General features: G+C 46.5%; 1 protein-coding gene across 1 annotated transcript; it reads right to left on the bottom strand.

The window, feature by feature from the left end:
* Positions 1 to 6,223: 6,223 nt before the first annotated feature.
* On the bottom strand, positions 6,224 to 16,274 carry LOC123073838 (LEAF RUST 10 DISEASE-RESISTANCE LOCUS RECEPTOR-LIKE PROTEIN KINASE-like 2.4). The gene is made up of 4 exons (XM_044496856.1): positions 15,390 to 16,274; positions 8,388 to 8,426; positions 6,593 to 7,658; positions 6,224 to 6,515 (listed from the first exon to the last, which is right to left on the bottom strand). The coding sequence occupies exons 1-4, from the start codon at positions 16,105 to 16,107 to the stop codon at positions 6,368 to 6,370; spliced, it is 1,971 nt and encodes a 656-aa protein (XP_044352791.1). The 5' UTR covers positions 16,108 to 16,274; the 3' UTR covers positions 6,224 to 6,367.
* Positions 16,275 to 19,715: the final 3,441 nt, after the last annotated feature.

The following is a 19,715-nucleotide window of genomic DNA, read 5'->3' as shown; positions in this document are numbered from 1 at the left end:
ATAGTTTGTTTTAGCGTGCTCTTGTCCTCTCCATTACATCCTCTGCCAAAGAAAATTGATGACTTTTGGAGATTCACCTTCTGTCCAGACGCGGTTTCATTAGCTTACAGAATCTTCCTTAGAACTTGGAGGTTACCCTGTGATCCTTCAAGGAAAACCACACTATCATATGCAAATAAGAGGTGAGTCATACTACCTCTTGAGCACTGCGTTGTTTTTCCCTTGAAGAGGAAAGGGTGATGCAGCAAAGTAGCATAAGTATTTCCCTCAGTTTTTGAGAACCAAGGTATCAATCCAGTAGGAGGCCACACACAAGTCCCTTGTACCTACACAAACAAATAAGAACCTTGCAACCAACGCGATAAAGGGGTTGTCAATCCCTTCACGGCCACTTGCAAAAGTGAGATCTGGTAAAGATGATAAGATAATATTTTTGGTATTTTTATGATAAAGACTAAAAGTAAAGAAAGCAAAATAAACGGCGCCAGAAATAGCTTGTTGACGGGAGATTAATATGATGGAGAATAGACCCGGGGGCCATAGGTTTCACTAGTGGCTTCTCTCAAGATAGCATAAGTATTACGGTGGGTGAACAAATTACTGTCGAGCAATTGATAGAATTGAGCATAGTTATGAGAATATCTAGGTATGATCATGTATATACGCATCACGTCCATGACAAGTAGACCAACTCCTGCCTGCATCTACTACTATTACTCCACACATCGACCGCTATCCAGCATGCATCTAGAGTATTAAGTTCATAAGAACGGAGTAACGCTTTAAGCAAGATGACATGATGTAGAGGGATAAACTCATGCAATATGATATAAACCCCATCTTTTTATCCTCGATGGCAACAATACAATACGTGTCGTTTCCCCTACTGTCATTGGGATCGAGCTCCGCAAGATTGAACCCAAAGCTAAGCACTTCTCCCGTTGCAAGAAAGATCAATCTAGTAGGCCAAACCAAACTGATAATTCGAAGAGACTTGCAAAGATAACCAATCATACATAAAAGAATTCAGAGAAGATTCAAATATTGTTCATAGATAATCTTGATCATAAACCACAATTCATCGGATCTCGACAAACACACCGCAAAAGAAGATTACATCGAATAGATCTCCAAGAGAATCGAGGAGAACTTTGTATTGAGATCCAAAGAGAGAGAAGAAGCCATCTAGCTAATAACTATGGACCCGAAGGTCTGAGGTAAACTACTCACATATCATCGGAGAGGCTATAGTGTTGATGTAGAAGCCCTCCGTGATGAATGCCCCCTCCGGCGGAGCGCCGGAAAAGGCCCCAAGATGGGATCTCACGGGTACAGAAGGTTGCGGCGGTGGAATTAGGTTTTCGTGGTGCTCCTTGATGGTTTCGGGGTACATAGGTATATATATAGGAGGAAGAAGTAGGTCGGTGGAGCCACGAGGGGCCCACGAGGGTGGAGGGTGCGCCCCCCTGCCTCGTGGCCTCCTCGTTGATTACTTGACGTCCACTCCAAGTCCCCTGGATCACGTTTGTTCCAAAAATAACTCTCCCGAAGGTTTCATTCTGTTTGGACTCCGTTTGATATTCCTTTTCTGCGAAACTCTGAAATAGGCAAAAAAAACAGCAATTGGCACTGGCCTTGGGTTAATAGGTTAGTCCCAATAATAATATAAAAGTGTATAAATAAGCCCATTAAACATCCAAAACAGAATATATAATAGCATGGAGCAATAAAAAATTATAGATACGTTGGAGACGTATCAAGTCACATGGGGCCAGTGCTCCCAAATTCTACACCACTAATGAGATTTTCCCTTTTGGCATGTTGAAGCAAAGCTGAGAAACCTTCAACACAAAAGAGAAATAAATAAGGGGAGAGCGGGTCACCCTATCGTAGCCCTCTTGATTGTAAGAAACTTTTGAAAAAACCCCATTCAACTTGACAGTAAAACGAGCACTCTGCACACATCTCATTATCATGTGAATTCATGCTTGGGCAAAACCGAACCGCTCCAGAGTTCTCTCCAGGAACACCCACTTGACCCTATCGTAGGCCTTTCATCCTATCCAATTTTATGGCACGGAGCGGCTTCTTTCTTTTTTCCCTTTCTAATAGCATGCACGCACTCATACGCCAGGAGCATGTTGTTCGTTATTAGTCGTCCCGACACGAACCCACTTTGCTCTTCAGAGATGAGCACCAAAAGGATTATATTTAATATATTTGCCAAAACTTTTGCAGCTAATTTATAGAGGACATTGCAAAGACTTATAGGCCGGAATTGCATCAACAGCTCCGATGAGTTGATTTTCGAGATCATCACAATGATTGTATCATTAAAGCTGTCCGGTGTTGCTGCTCCATCAAGAAAATCACGAACTGCTTTGCAAACGTCGTCCCTCACCAACGTCCAGTGACATTAATGAAACATCGCCGGAAGCCTATCCGGTCCCGGCATCTTCGTTGGCCCCATCTGAAAAAGAGCAGCCTCAACTTCAGAGTCAGTGACCGGGGCTGTAAGTTTTCCATTCATATCAGCCGAGACCACTTCAGGAAATAAGTTTAGGATCCGGTCCGCATGTTCTGACCCTTCTGATGTAAAAGTTGTTCATAAAAGCTAGCTTCCATATCACGCATACCCTCATTCTCTGTACACCTCTCTCCATTCTCTCTACGTAAGGCTCAGACTGTATTTTTTCTCCTTCTATGAGAGGCTCTATTCTGAAAGTACTGGGTGTTTTGATCACCCTCTCTTAACCAGTCAATATGAGACCTCTGTTTGCGCATAATTTCCTCCCGTGCATAAGTCTCCTTGAGCTGAATTTCAACATCTCGCACCTCCTATGTGTAGCCTGTAGTTCTTTTTTGGAAAGCTTGGGACAGTGAGGGCAAACCCCCAGTGACTTTATATTAAAACCATCACCCCCAGTAGTGTAGCCTGTAGTCAGAGCCCTCTCCTTTGCATCCCGAAGCTGGTCCTTTACTAGTGCTATTTGTCTACGGATTGAACCAAACACGGAGCGGCCCCATGCATGCATAGAGCGGGATAGGTGGTGTAGCTTGCTGCATGCATGAGCTGGACCAAAATCGAGCTCAGCTTCCCTCCATGCCTGGTCTACCATCACGTCGTATCCTTCATGCCTAGTCCACATTGCCTCAAACCGGAAGAGGCGCGCTACACTCGGCCATGCGTCAGGAGCCGTCACCATGACACGAATCAGAATGGACATATGATCAGACTCTTCAGTAATGAGGTTCTCAACATTTGTAGCTGGATACATGGACATACAATTACTATTGCACGTTGCCCTGTGCAGCCTGACTTGGACGTTTTCATCATTCTCTCTCTTGTTATCCCATGTAAATGAATATCTTGTATATCCCAAATCTACCAATCCGTAGTCGGATAGGCAATCTCTAGAATATTCCATCTGTGAAAAAGGTCTTGGGTTGCCACCCCACTACTCCTCCTAAGTAAGAACCTCGTTAAAGTCCCCCGCACACAACCACGGGAGCTTATCTTGTGATTTCAAGTACCGCGGAGCATACCACGATTTTCTCCGTAACTCCATCTTTGGCTCCCCATAGAAACCAGTGAATCTGATGGTTTTGCCATCAACACTCTACTCCGCATCAATGAATCACCTTTCGCCACCCATAACTGTTTTGGCATGCGCTTCCTCGACTCCTGACTAGCAGAATCGCGTGGTTCCTTTGGGCGGTACACCCCCTCCTCCTTCCGTTGTTTTCTAATATACCCGCCCCTCCTCTTGCCTCCCCTCTCTGTTGGTGCCTCGAAGTTACTCACCGGCTCTTTTCCTCTGCGCCCAGCTTCCCTGTCCCTCTCTGCATACCTACCATTCTTCTTGTTGAAGCACTCTTGGCGGAAGTCATTCTCCCTCTTTCTTTCTAGCTCATACCATAGATCTTTCTCTCTGGCTTCATCAGCTCTTCTCCTGTCCTTGGGAGGACTATTTACTTCTCTCCTCTCCCTCCCGTAACCCTCAGCAGTGCGGGATTTATTTGACCGAGAGAACTCTGAGTCCAGGTTTCGTTTTGTAGGGAGATCCCTAACCCTACCATGCATGAATCTTCCTTGGCCACTCCGGCCAGTGCGAGAGTTTTCAGCGCTGTTGTTGCTGCTGGTAGCTCTACTTCCCATCCCTCCTTTATAAGATGCATTCCTACTCAGGGAAGCTCACAACCACACACCCCATTGAGCCGACTTATCAGACGGCGGGTCACACTTATCATTGACATGAACCAGTCTACCACATCTGAAGCAAAAATGCAGTATCTTCTCATAGTAAAAATTGAACCATGTACCCTCTTCATCATCTTCCGGTGCCTTCAAACTGAAACACTGCACCAGCGGTTCATAACAGAAATCTTGGCCCGAAATCACAGATATTTCCCCCTTACAAAGCCATCATATTTCACATCAACCTTCACCACATGGCCCAACCAATTACCCAAAGCTTCCCCAAACTCCTTCGTCCTTTTATCCAGTGGTAAATCCTCTACACGGACCCAAACTTCTATCGTATTGAAAATCATCCCTGAAGCCCTGGTCTTACCATCGTAATCCTTTAGAATCGGAACATTAAAATCAAATTGCCAGGGTCTGTTATTTCTTGCATGCTTCCAGTCTCCTTCCCCTTCAAAGTGAACCTAGAATAGATTGTTTCCCAGATCCCGAAATTGAGCGTCTCGGTGTAAACCCCACGCCCTCCTCATATAGCATTCCAGGCTCTTGTTCATGGGTCTTAACGAGCACACTTTTCTGAACAGAGACCACCTCCTCGCGGCTGGGATCTCCTCCACTAGTCCTTGGAAAACGAAACCCTGCACTTCCTTCTCCGTTAACACCATCCTGCCGAGTCTGGTCGAGAGGCTTGCCGTCGCATCTGGCGTTCTGCTCACCGCCGGCGAGTCCGCGTCCTTCGATCGCCGTGTCATCTCATCTTCCTTAGCTCCACTCTTCGCCGTCGATCTCGGGGTCGCTGTCTTCTACTATGATACCTCAACTTGCCGCCCGCCTTCCTTCTCTGCTATAGCCCCCCATCTCAGGAGAACTGAAAAGCCCTAGTCGATCCGTGCTTTGGGAGGCGCCGTCGCCGCCCAGATCACCATCGTACCACGAACACCTCCGATGAGAAACCCTAACCCTAGTGGTAGCCCGGGATCGCCAGCCGATCGCCCCTTGTCGCTCGAGGTGGACCCGCGTCATTCTCTCTCTCGTCGTGGTCTCCCATAAATGTTAATTAATTTTCCGTCGATGTAGCATTTCTAGTATGAATGTGTGCATCTGCAAATCAGAGCCTTGGAGGAGCCATACTTTTTGAATGGAAACATAATCATAAAGCGATCTTCTAAAAAAAAAAAGAGGAAAAGGGAAAGTAAGGCCGTAAGGGCAGAATTGGGTTGCGAGAACAAACTGGGCCTGGTTGCTTCCTGGGTCGTACTACTACTTGCCATCTTCGAGAAGGGCTATAGCCCAAAACCTCCGACGTGGATCGGCGTTGCGCCGCTGCTGACTTGCCGGTGCGTGCCCCTATTCCCCGCGCACCATCTCCCACCGCGCTCGCTCCCTTGCCGGCGCACGCTGCAGCGTGCGGCTGCCGTCGTGGCCCACGCAGAGAAGAGCCTGGCCTCTCGCCGCGGCGTCCCCTGGGGCGTGGATCTCTGCCACCACGGGTGAGATCACCAACCAACAGCTACGGACCCGCTCGGCGGCTACAGCGGCGAATGAGGGGCAGCGGAGGCGATGTTGTCTGAGAAGCGGCGCCAAACCCTCGGCTCGCCAGCGGAGGCAGAGGAATAGGCGGGCGGAGTTGGGCGGTCGTCGCCGGCGAGGTTCTGCGCGAGTCAAGGAAAAGCACGGCTACAAACTACGGAGAAGCACGGCTTGATTGAGTGGATACAATCTACGGAGAGGACCAAGGGCTTGTTCGGAGTCCCTCCCGCTCCTTAACTCCGCTCCCGGAGCAGCCGGAGCAGCAGTTTAAATTTACGGAGCGGGGAAATAGGTACTCTGCGGATCTTTGAATCTGGCAGAGCTAGAGGCTACCCGAACAGCTCCCAAGTATGTATACGCGTTCCGCTTTTACGATTAATCTGTTTGCTATGAATTGGCATATAATGTTACAATGCTTAGATGGATATACATTGTATGCATCCGGATTATGAAATTTTAGGGGCTGTAGTTACAGCCAAGAAGGCCTTGCTGGCTGTCTGCCTCCGATGCCTTTTAGCAGTTGGAACACAAAACTCATCACAATAAATTGTATTCCTTCTGTGGTCGGTAACTTAGGACGCTGGTATATGGATGCTCTTGACTCTAGGTCATGCATACATGGAATATGGTCTACTACAATGCCGAATTTCGCTGCGCTTGTTCAATTTCTGAATGTACTCTAGTACAGGCCACCTTCTCACAGTCTTGATTCACAAGGCCTATCTGCTCAGATCTGGTAGAACTTGAACTTTGTACATCCATATTGTGAGCTGAACTTTCACTGCAATGAGAGATAAGCACGCAGGTCAGGTTGTTGCAAAGAAACAAATGAACAAAAATATGAGAGAAATATCTTACAGTAGTTCACAGAAGTTCTGCTTCGGCGGCATGTCCAGATCATCTAAGCTTCTCTCAAACATTTCTAGAACTTTGGTTATAGTAGGGCGATACATAGGTAACACTTGTATGCACCACAAGCCAATGAATGTCATCTTTCTCGCAATCTCCTCAATTTCTCTTGTCACTTCACATGCTTGTAGTCCATCATCTTGTGCAAAGTGATCGTAAATCCAATCTGGAAAATACTTTTCGCTGGATTTTGCAACAATTGATTTTACGTTTCTCCTACCTCCAACCATCTCCAGCAGCATCATTCCATAACTATAAACATCTGACTTTGTTGAAACCACCCCGAAGGTTCGAGAGTGAACTTCTGGGGCGATGAATCCAATTGTTCCTCTAGCTCCAGTCATTGAAAGATTGCTCTCCTTTGTATGACACAACTTAGCTAGACCAAAATCAGCAATCTTTGGGCTAAAATCTTTGTCTAGAAGGATATTTTGGGGCTTGATATCGAAATGGACGATACGTGTATTACAGCTATGGTGCAAGTATTCGAGGCCACGCGCAATCCCGATTGCTATCGCATAAAGCCTCTCCCATCCTAAAATTTCTTTGGGGTGCTCTGAATAAATGTACTGATCCAAGGAACCGTTGGGCATGTACTCGTATATAAGAGCTCGTTTTGATCCCTCCAAACAAAACCCAAATAAGCTAACAACATTAACATGAGAGGTCCTGCCAATGCTCATGACCTCATTCACAAACTCGTCCCCATTTCCTTTGCAGTCATGCAAGAATTTCACAGCCACCAGAGGACCATCATGTAGTCTTCCTTTGAAAACCACACCATAACCACCTTTCCCAAGCTGATTGTTGCGAGAAGATGTTATCTTCATTACCTCTGAGTACGTGTATCTTGTTGGAGCTAGGGATCCATACGACACTATCATGGCCTCATAATTCTTTTCAGTGGTGCTGCTAGTCTTCTTGCAAAGGAGAAACCATAGTCTTTTCCCCTTTCTATGCCATATCAGCACATAAAGACATGCAAAGAGAAATGTTGCAGCTACTGATGTCATACCTGAGATGGAAGCAGATGTTATTTCCTTTTGTAAAACAGAAGTTATAATACTATGATTTCCAGACCATCATTAGTATAAATTTCTCCTTCCACAAGAGTACATGGTGGCAAAAGTTGCAACAGACTGTTTTTTTCTAAACCCAAGCACACTGCACCCCTTATCTGAGCTTTTCAATACTGCTTTGATGTGTGCTACTCAACTAACTTACTACATGGAAGTTCCATTTTTTTTGTTTCTCTCAAACAAATAAACATATCGACTTCATACTTTGCAGATCAACAAAATTCGGAACTACAATGTTTGAAAAAAGTTTCATACTCTTTTGCTCAACGAAATCAGATTTTTTGGTTAAGAAATATTATTTGTAGTATATATGATGTACGAAAAAGTCCAAAAGTTTTTCCACACGTTGTAGTTTAATTATTTTGTTGACCTGCAAACTTTGAAATTAGTATGTTGTTTCATTTGAGAGAAACAAAAAAGGAGGAAAAGTTCACGCACGGATCGAAAAGTAGCAAATAGATGGTTGGATAAGGGGGTGCAGTGTGCCTGAGTATAGTCACAACCTTCTCTTCAGATTTTTCTTTTAAAATCAATTTTCAATGATTACAGACATGATAAATTTTTGATAAATGCTTAATTTCCTATTTAATCATAGAGAATCACTATTACTGAACTACTTATATTCAAATTGTTACATATGAAAAGATGGCAAAAAATTACCGTACCTATTACCATAATCTTCTTCCCTCTCCTCTCGCTGCTACCTGGAATATAATGTAACAATTATGAGTAGAAATAATGTCCCCTAATAGTACTACATTGGTTGTTTTTCCAAAAGAAAGAGATATAAGCATCGTATATGAATATCCAATATTCTGCTGATGAGGTATAACACACACAAGAAACATTGCAAGATAGTGAAGAACAATAGAACACGGGCTTTCTTTTGACTAAGCAACTATGTCGCTCAAATACAGGTTTAACAAAAAATATACTTTAATTATAGCCTGTGTAGATTTGATAGCCAATATAAGAGATTGCATAAACTGTGAGTTATAAGGATGTGTTTCAGTGACATTGCAATGAACGGTATATCTCAGTCCGCATTTTTCTGCAAATGTCCGCCGTACCAGCATGATGCACAGTGCACCAAAACCAAAGAGTACTTAGGGCACAGAACTAGACCGGTCACACTAGTTAGTACTTAGTACTGCATTTTAGTAAGCAGTGTAGTAATTAGCAGGTAGACGCATGATGTGTTCACTTCTCCTGTAAATCTCCTCTGTAACAGAACCTGCTTATTTTCAGATAAAAAAATAACTTACTAATCTTGTCAAAACTGAACTAAACCGATGCATCGTTTTTGCACAGGTCAAACCCACTGTCGCTATTATACGTGCGAAGCTTACCACAGATGTTAGACGGAGACACGCGGTCTGTGCAGTGGCACTCGAAGATATCGTTGGTCTTATTAATCAGGCAAAGCCCTCCGCTCTCCTCGCACGCCTTGCAGTCACCCACCATGTACTCCAGAAGAAACCCGCTCTGCATCAGCCGCCCGTAGTCCGCCCCGGACGCGCCCTCGTACCCCAGCACCGGCATCGTGGACACCCTGCAGCCCCCTGGCACCGGACTCCAATGGTCGTTGGGCTTGTACGCTCCGGCAAGCCATGTGAACGAGTTGGACGTCGGCAAGGTGAATCCATCCGAACAATTGACAGGCGCCCACGCAGGTGGCGGAGGCTGTGACCGGAGCTCGGTGCAGTTGTTGAGGAATAATAGCTCCTGGTTGGTCGCGCTAATGCGGAAGGGCGTGAGGCCGAGGTCGGAGGAGGCATTAATGTTGAGCTCGGTGTCACAAATGCCGTAGGAGGAGATGTCGGTGTTGATGGCCCGGAATGAGTTGTCTTCGTAGGAGATGTCGAAGATCTGGTATGGCTGGAGGTACGCCCTGCCATCTACGCACCTGACCTGAAAAACTCTGTAGCCGCACTCTGGCGGGTGTGTGCCGTTGAGCCTGAAGGGGTGCGCGATGCGCAGGTCCCCGCACAAGGCCGGCTTGCAGGACGACAGATTTTTGGCAGCAGCAGCAGCAGTAGTTAGTAGTAGTAGTAGTTTTGGTCAAAGGCCAGGGAGTCCCCCCTTTTCGAAAAAAAAAATTTGGTCAAAGTATCGTTGTCATTTTCCACCGGCATTGACCGAAAGAAATATTTCACGACGGATCAGTGAGCTTACCACTAATAAATGTCAGGAGAGGGGACTGATCCCATGTCAGGAGGAAGCCATTGCCGATGAGCCACTCGTAGTCGCTCGCATGCGCCTCGCCCGACAAGCTCATCACCGACATGGTCGTGGTGCTGCAGCCGTCCAAAGCATAGCTGCTGTCGACCCCGCCTGTCTCATTGTAACGCCCTCCCACACGGACAAACGTGTTATTACGGCACGCTGTCTCCGTCAGCCCTGCCGTCCACGGTGCCGGTGCCCTGGTGCAGTTGTAGAAGATGAGGTTCCGGTTGAGGGTGCTCATGGAGAATGGAGGCCCGATCTTGGTGACTGTGTTGGCCCTCGGGACATGGCAGCCTTTGTGGCTTGAACCATCGAGATCTCTGAGCTTGTTGATGTCAGAGACACGCAGGGAGTGGTTGCCGTAGAAGATTACGAGGATCTGTAGCCTGTACCCGCGGTCGTTGTACCCGAGGTACGGGATGCCGTCGGTGCTGCAGTGGACCTGGAAACCGAAGTGGGCGCACCTGTTCTCCCCAGGACCTGAGACGATCCCAAATGGGGAGGAGATGGTCAAGTTGCCGCATGGCTCCGGCGAGCATCCACTGTCTGCCGTCGCGACCATCGGTGCCAGCATTCCGGAGACGATGACGAGGAAGAAGAACAGCATGGCCCGACACATGGGAACACACGAGGCGGATTTTGGTCAATGGTTTCGTTGACACATGGGAACACACGAGGTGGATAATTTTTTGACGGGAGGAGATATGAACCAAACCTAAACTGCATAATTCATGGTAGGAGGAGGGGATATGAAGATAGATAAATTGCGTGGATGATACCAAGATAAATAAATGGAGGAGAGATGCAGAACGAAGGACCACAGAAGGGAAAACAGTGAGGTTGAATACATGCCAAAAGTCTGATTTGAAGATGTAATATTGATTGAAGGGCGATGATAAGGGAGAACAAGTCTGATTTGAACATAGTGCAAGTGGTGCTAGCCAACAAATTTGACTGGTTCTATCACTGAAGATATAATATTGAAGGGCGATGATAAGGGAGAACAAGTATGATTTGAACATAGTATAAGTGGTGTTAGCCAACAAGCTTGACTGGTTCTGTCGACGCATTTACTTCTCCATACCCACTACCACTATAGAGACTCGATGCTGTCGTGCTGTTTTGGGTGAGTAGAACATATGGCAGCTGCAGAGAAGTGGAATGGATCCATCTTCTTGCTCTTGCACATGGCAGTAGCGGAGTATTACATAACAGTGGGCAAACTAGATGAGTTGCATGCCATCACCGCCGTGTGTAGCCATGGCGCCCGCATGTGAAGCCATGTCCCATTGGACGTGGCATAAGTAGCTGGCACACCCGAACTCCAAGCTCCGTGCGACATACCCGCTGGTCTCGTAGGCGCGCGACGAACTGGCCGTCCTACCGTCCGCCGCGTCCTTCATTCTGTTTTCTTAAGCCCGTGAGCCGATGGCCATCGTCCTCCCATCACGCGTGCCGCCGCTAGGCATCGTCCGAGTGCTGACGCGCTCTACCGTGGTACAGGCGTGCGCACCCCTGGCCATGTCGCGTGTCTCGCGCGAGCTCTACGTGCAGACGCCGCGAGCCAAGCCGCACGGCCCCGACGACCGTCGCGCCTCCGTTGGCCTCGGCGCAACGTGCAGTGCCGCATGCCATGTCCTCGCACAGCTGCTCGCACCCGGCACATGGCCGGTGCCACAAGCTGTTGCAGTGCCACCACGCCAGCTGGCCAGGCTTCAAGCCGCACCACCGCATCGCGTTCTGCTGGCGCCCGTGTGCAGAGTTCGCAGCTCGCCGCCGCCGGCCATGGAGGAAGTGGACGGCAGTGCTAAGCTGTGTTTTGGCTTTCGGTTTGCATTTTTTTCCGCCCCTAGACGAGATGGACGAAATTCGGCCATTTCAAAAATTCCGGTCAAATCTTGGACGAAATTACAAAATTTGACCGAAATATGGCAGAAATTCGGCCGAAAAAATTGAAAACAAGCAGAGCAAAAGTATAGCAGTAGAACAACACTAAGGAATACGTATGTACGTATACGTTTACCAAACTTTGCATCAGTCAAACATCACCATCAGCTCCACAAAGATTGAAACAAGGACGGGGAGATGTGCTGCAGAGTTGAGGAGGATTTGCCGCTGGATTCACCTACAGCCCGCAGTCGGCAGAGGTCTGTAGCAGGGGCCGGGCCACCGGGAAGGCGCGAATGGGGCAGGAGCTGCAGGCTTTAGCTGGGAGGCATGCGGCGACGAGTGGAGGAGCCACGAGCCCGCGACTGGGCGCAGCGCCGCCGCCGCACACACACGGGGGAGCGGGGATCGTGATTCATTTAGGGTTCGGGTGTGGTTCGATCGGCAAACTGTGGGGTGGCCCCAGAAGTTGGATTGGGCCGAAAACAAGTTCAAACTGGGCCGAAAATTTTGGCCGACACAGACAATTACCGGGCCCAGACGAGATGGACGAAATTCGGCCGAAAATCAAAACACAGGTGCTAAGTGGCCGCGCGCCCCGACCCACTCTGCATCATCCGAACATGTATAAGGAGACGTTTTCGTTGGATAGCTAGATTATAGAGAACTAGTTTCCCTTAAACTTGATTTTTGGTGTAACAACCCAAAACATTGTTTGGATTATCTAACTAACTCGCGGATATAGTAAACCGAGTTTTCCAAAAGCCCAAAAAACGAGTTTATACAAAAACGACTAATAGACGTTTTTATATAAACGGGTTTTCTATACGCACCAGGAGATCAACGAAGTCCCAGGCGCAGATCGTGGTAAACTACGCCGGCCGTGACAGCAGCTTGCCGATCTCGGCCAGGCACCCAGAAGCATGTTGCGATGCTCCACCTAGCCCAGCGCCTCCATGGCGGACATGGACTTCGGCCGGCTGCCGCCTCCATGGTGGACGTGGACTTCACAACCACCTCCGTCGTCGATATGCAGATACTCCAGCTTATAGGTCATGGTCCCGCCTCCCTAGCATGTGCGTTGTGCTCTGCTGTTACCGGTGAATCAATCCAGCAGCTAGGTGTTACATGCATGTCTGGCCTGAGAATCAATCAAGGCGATTTACTCCGTTTACTTGTGTCTTACCATATGCGAGCTACATGTACGTGCATCTTCACGGCGGAAAGAATTCGTCACCGGAGCAACGTTCGATGGGAACCTGGACCAACATGCATGACACCGGCTAGCGAAGCAGAGCACGATCAGGCGATAAGCACGATCACCCCGGCGGCCACGCTGAAAACCGCGAACCTCCGCCGGAGAGCCGTTTACGGTGTGGTTGTCTGCCACTATGCGTGTAGGTGCCAAGAGCGAACCGAAGCACCACACCTCCATGAATTGTTTTCTCCCAAAACGAAGAACTCAAAATCCCGTTTTTCTACTTTCGCGTCCAAACAAGGTATTGTATGTACCGACGTTAACAGAATAACTAACCAAAACTGGTTTTCCTAAAAATCCTCCAAAAACTCGTTTTCTAAAATCTCACATCTAATTCCCTGTATCCAAACAACCCCTTAGGGAGCCACCGAACGAGGAAGACGATGTGGGTTCTATGTGGTGTCCGCGGGACAACCCACTTAATCCACTTCCAAATACGCTAGATACGTGGGTGTCCACGAATGCAAGATATGTGGGATTTTAAGTGGGCACCGTGGGCGGCCCATGTCCACTTGCAGCCTGACTTCTGATGAATTGCGTGGACGATATATGTAATGACAATAGATGAAGGTGGGAGACAGCTAGAGTACGAAGGATTTGACTGGTTGAGCAAATGATTTTTTGAAAGAATGTAAACAGTTCAGCATAACCCAGGGACAAATCTTGACTAATGAGATGGTGCGATGCGATGTAACAGCCAACTATGGACCAAAGATAGACTGGGTGTGCTTTGCAGACAGCAGCACCATGGTAGCGTTCCTGACGTATATTTCACTCTCAGCGTTTTACTTTTAAGAGTCGGTATTTCAAATTTCCTGACATGATAGTATAATGTAAACCATGAGTACGAGGAATTAGATGTGTCCATTACATGATTGATTGGTTATATTAGGAAAATCCAATCAAATTAGGCACTGCTCGTCTTAGATTAGCTACGAGCTTGGTTAAAAGGTGATTTGACAGGTGAACTTACGTGCAGATGCAGGAAGAGGGCGCTTCCATGTCAGGAGGAAGCCATCGTTGATGAGCTGCTCCTAAGCGCTCGTGTTTGCCTAGCCCGAGCGTGGATAGTGGAAAACTGTTGGAGATATGGTACCGATGAAAAGGACTTGCGTGGTGGAATGTTGAAATAAAGGGAGGTAATTAAGACGGAAGGTGAAAAATTGACTCGTTGATTATTCAGCAGACTGGTTTTTTCCACCAGCACAACCCAAACAACAAGTCTGGACCAGGCGATGTGAGTGCCAACAGTGCGTGGACTAAGGTTGACTGAGCGCACTTGGCAGCAGCAGCATATGCATGCCACCGAGAGGATACGGTGGAGCATCTCCATAAAGTTGTGACTCACTTTCAAATAAATAAACAAGCCAATAAGATGTGTTTCTACAATTCTACAAAATCTCAGAATCAAATTCAATCTACACATAGTGAAACAAAAAAAAAAGACGAATCCAGCTATAAATAGTGTCTGATATTGTGTCTTTTTTGACACTCTTCACAGCTCTAGTTTTATTTTCTAATTACCTATCTTTTATATCTAATTTGGATTTTTCTTCAAAAAGACACAACCTTTTATGAGATGCCATTGTGCATTGGTATGTTCTCACCTGGCACTGTCTCATATCTCTCGACCTCTCTCAAAAATGGCACTAGCGACAGTGCAGTATTTCTAGCAATGTTTTAAATAGCGGGCTATAAAAAATAGCGGCGGGCCTCCAAATCAGCTATAGCGAGCTATTTATGAAGGCGACCATTGAGCGGCACCCTGCTGAAAGGGCTATAGCGGAGCTATAGCCGGCTATTTAAAACTAAGATTTCTAGTGGTGGGAAGGTGCCTCGGTTTTTTATATATTATTATATGGTCAAATTTTGTTTGTCATATTATGTGTGGTTTCTAAATCATCTACGGCAGCTGGTTATGTATTGGTGTTGGGCTGCTAATTAGATGTGTCCATTTTTGCAATAAACACTAAAGTGAGGAAAATGCTTGACAAAATCATTTTAAAGTTCTAACCCGTTTTATTTGAATTTTGAACCTTTCTCTTTTTGGATAACACAAACTCTCCTTTGATCAATTATGGGTAACTCGACTTCAATGCAAATTCAACTCAGCATGGTGCTATGTTATCAATAAGTTGCATTAACTGATTGCACTGCACATTGTATAGAAAGGAGTAAAACAGCAAGGTACGTGAGGTTACCAGTACCAGGCGGGCGGTCATGTGGAAAATGTACGTGAGGCACTGCACATTTTTGCAATAAACACTAAAGTGAGGAAAATGCTTGACAAACTTACGTGGAAAGATAGGGGGATGAGGCGGGAGCGGCACATCCCATGTCAGGAGGAAGCCATCCCTCATGAGCTGCTCGTAATCGCTCGCATTCGCCCCTGCCGACGAGGCCAGCACCGGCATGATGAGAGCATTGCAGCCCTCCAGAGCGTAGCTAGCATAGTTCCCGGTCGCGTCGTGAGATACTCCCGCGCGGACAAGCACCTCCCACTCGTTCATGCAGCTCACGTTCATCTTCACCAGCTCTATGTTCTGACGTGCCGCGGCCGCTGCTCCGTCCTCCTCGGTGCAGTTGTACAGGATGAGGTTCAGGTTGACGGGGGCGATCTTGAACGGGCGTCCCTTCAGTTTGACTGAGGTGTTATAGAACACCGCAAGGCACTTGTCGGTGGCGTTCAATACGTCCAGCTTGCCGACATCAACGGCATGGAAGCTGCGTTGCTCGTAAGAGATGTTGAGGATTTTGAAGCCTCTGTTGAGGGGTATAGAGCTCCGTAGAGTTGGATCGCTGTTGTTGGTGCAAGCGACATCGTAGCCCGGGTGGGGATCAGAACTGCATGATTTTCCCGTAGCTTTGTCGGTGAGCCAGAAAGGATCCAAGATGCTGACGTTGCCGCACTTCTCGTCCGAGCAGTCTCCACCCTGCTGGTCCTCGGCCACCACGAGCATCAGTGGCCGCCACCACACCCCCACAAAGACCAAGAACCAGCAGGCCTTAGCCATCGAACGACGAGCCTTGAAATTTGTGTCAACAAAGAGAAGGGGAGCAAACTGGATCAATGATCATGCATGAGCTGTGGGAGGGAGATACGAGAGAGAAATAATGGGGCTAGGAATGAATGACATTTGGATGGGGCAATGGAGTCCTTTTGCAGTCATCTTCCGTTTAACATGAAAACTACTCGAGTATCCCAATTGACGGGGCAAAGGGAAGACCTAGGACAAAATTATGAGTGGAAGTGGGTGCATGACTTTTCAGACATGTCGATATCGACATGGTTGCCGAAGCTGGCGTCGTTGTGTGGTGCAGCAGCACGACGCACGTTGTTGCTAGGATGGAGAGGAGGGCGTGTAGCAACGGGTGGCTGGTGGCCGTATGGCTCAAGCTGCAACGGATAATACTGAAGCACGAAGATAAGGCAGAAGATATTATGGATGGTGTTAGCCAACTACTTTGAATGGTTTGTTAGACAACGTTGACTGGTTCTCTAGACGCATTTATTTCTCCATACCCTTCAGAAAGAGTCAACATCCAAATGTCTCGATCCATGTCTAGTAGGTGCAGTGCTCCACAGTTTTATTGTGAACGTATTTCCGCCATAGAATGGCACTGTTATGTTTAGAGCAAGAATCTGGAGGTACGGGAGCGTTCTCAGTGTCTGTATAATCCCATATACTGTTTGAACCAAGTGGAGCACCGCTCGTTTTGGGTGTATTAGATGTATATCAGGTTCTCAACCAGCGGGGTGTTGTCTATTTTTGTGAGTTTAACAGGTTTGTGAGTTTAGAGGCAAGAAATTTGGAACAGCAACAACAAATAAGCTAGTTGGGGACATCGGAATGGTTGGAGACAGATCTGGCGATCAATTGGCCCCTGATGAGTTTTCATCAAAAGACAAATAGATGGATGTGGGATACATGATAGTGTCGGAATTGCGTGGATGATGATTTCAGAACAAAATAAACAGTTCAGCAGATCTCAAGGGACAAGTCTTGACTAATGAGATGGTGCGATGCGACGTGACTGCCAACTATGAACTAAAGATGAACCCAAGGGCTGAGTCTGATCTGCAGACATCAAACCCATGGTATGTTAATTCATGTCGTATATTTCACTCTCAACATTTTACTTCTAAGAATTGGTATTTCAAGTACCGTGGCATGATTGACCATGAGAGCCCTTTTACAATACCCCAAAAATTATATAAGCTATCCAGTTAGACTGGTCAAGTGGCCATTATCATCTGGCACTCCAGAATTAGTTTGTGGGAGTATACCAACTCAAAAGGTCACGGAGTACCTTGGTCACAGGGGCAAAACCGTCAAACAACCTTCCTTATCATTCTTTTTACAAGAAAAATTTCGGTAATACTAATTCAGTGAACATTTCTTCAAACGCTATTCTTATTCGCCGTGGCCGGAAGTTGGATTCTGCACCGCAGGAAATCAACTAGATGCAAGCCGTGCACGCGCGCTTTGATGGTTGGGTCATGCATGTCCGAGAGCCCGAGATCTATACGGATCGACGTCGGTGACAAGACCTCCATAGTAGAGGCGGCGTCCTTCGGTACAAGGGCAAGCGGACGGGTGAACAGAGCCAAGGGTCATGGGTACGTCAGATAGTGTCGTTAGATCACGAGGAAGCGGTCGCGGGCTCTATGCCATGGAAACCGTCACTAGGACAAGAGGCAACCGTGTTGGTGGGCAAAAGGACGTGATAGGAGATGCCACACCGGCCATGGCGACGGCGGGGGACGTATAGCCGCCGGGTTGGGGATGGCGGCCAGGGCCGTAAGATCCAGAAATGACTAAGCTGCCCTCGTATACAGACGATTTTATCCAAATGCATCAACATATTCTCCGTCGAGCAACTCATGAGCAGCATCGGAATTATGTGGTTGAGCATTTGTGGGCGCTTCTAGGGGAGAAGTAAAAAATATGTCAAAATAAGTTGAATTAAAATATGAAGTATTTTATTGGAGAACTTCATGTTTATATTGTAACATTTATATTTCAACTATTGTTGCACGGGAATATTTACACAACATGATTATGGATGATATTTATCTTTAGTTATTTTAAATGCTCCAGATATAGGAAAAACAGGGGCACATTGTGATGGAGAGCTGCCCCCTATCGAGATGTTATTTTCAGCCACGGCGTGCACACATTTTTAGATGCGGAGTATCTGCTCCCAAGCTCAAATGCTCCGTGATGAATAGTCACAGAATTAAACAAATTCAAAAAATTATGAAATTCTTTTGTGGCAAACTTCGAAAAATGCTTTGTGTTCTTGAAATTTGTTATCATGAAAATTACGTTCGTGGAAGTCATGGCAAAAAAACAAAAATAAAACTGATGCTGCAATTTTTTAATTTTTTTTGGGATTTTAGTGTTCATCTCGAGCTCATTTGAGCGCGGGAGCAGAAGATGACTTTCACGTATTTTCAACTTATTATTTCCATGGCACATTTGACCAAGTAAAGGCCAGATAAGAAATCATGCCAGTGATTCAATCCATACTGTAGAAGTTTCTATCAATGTGCTTACCTAATCATATAGTACAAGCCGCTACTAAGATATTTGATGTGCTTTAGGGAGTTCTACCAATATATTTAACAATATTGAAATATACATGAACAGACAAAACACCCAAAAATATATATACATATGTGTGTTACGCAATTCATGCAATTTTTAAAAATTTGAATTAATTGAAGGATTTGTGTTATTTTGTGAAAAAATGTATTTAAGGTCACTAGTAGGAAAAGGGGCTTTTACCCCGGTTCATAAGGGCCTTTAGTCCCGGTTCTGGAACCGGGACTAAAGGGTCGTTACTAATGCCCTAGCCCTTTAGTCCTGGTTCTTACACGAACCGGGACTAAAGGCCGTCCACGTGGCCGGTGCGGGGAGCCCAGGCAGGAGGGCCTTTGGTCCCAGTTGGTGCCACCAACCGGGACCAATAGGCATCCACGCGTCAGCACCTGGCAGGAGCTGAGGTTTTTGTTTTTTTTAAAGGGGGTGGTTTAGGGGTTTTGGGGGGTTAATTTAGGTGTTTCATATATTGTGTTAGCTAGCTAATTAATAGAGAGAAGTGTCCTCTCTTATCTCCGTGCTTTGTCGACGCTACGTACTATATACGTATGGAGAGGAGTAGACACGCTAGCTAGTAATCAAATGAAGGAAACAGAAGATCGTCATGAACATATATATATATGCATACAGAGAGAAGTGATATCGACCACCTCTCCTTCTCCGAGATATTGGTCGAACAACAAGTTCTCGTATATCTATCCGACACTACCGGCTACATATATACAATAATTATCTCTTACAATACAATCTCCTAATTATATTGTAGGAACACAGGGTCCACATAGTATTCTCCGTTTTCAGCGATCACGTGGTCAAGGAAGAATGCCGCCAATTCCTCTTGAATTCCTCGCATACGATCTGGTGCTAGGAGTTCATCCGCTTCCGAAAAATCTAATTTGAAGAAGGGGGTCAATACATATATATATGAATAAATGAAACTCAACACAAATGATGGTAATAAAATAAAATTGTGAATATTATTGCTTACGCACTTCATATTGTTCTTCAGTGTAGCC

Source organism: Triticum aestivum, chromosome 3D, assembly GCF_018294505.1.
Source record: "Triticum aestivum cultivar Chinese Spring chromosome 3D, IWGSC CS RefSeq v2.1, whole genome shotgun sequence".
Lineage (NCBI taxonomy): Eukaryota > Viridiplantae > Streptophyta > Magnoliopsida > Poales > Poaceae > Triticum > Triticum aestivum.
This window is presented reverse-complemented; position numbering and strand designations above follow the sequence as displayed.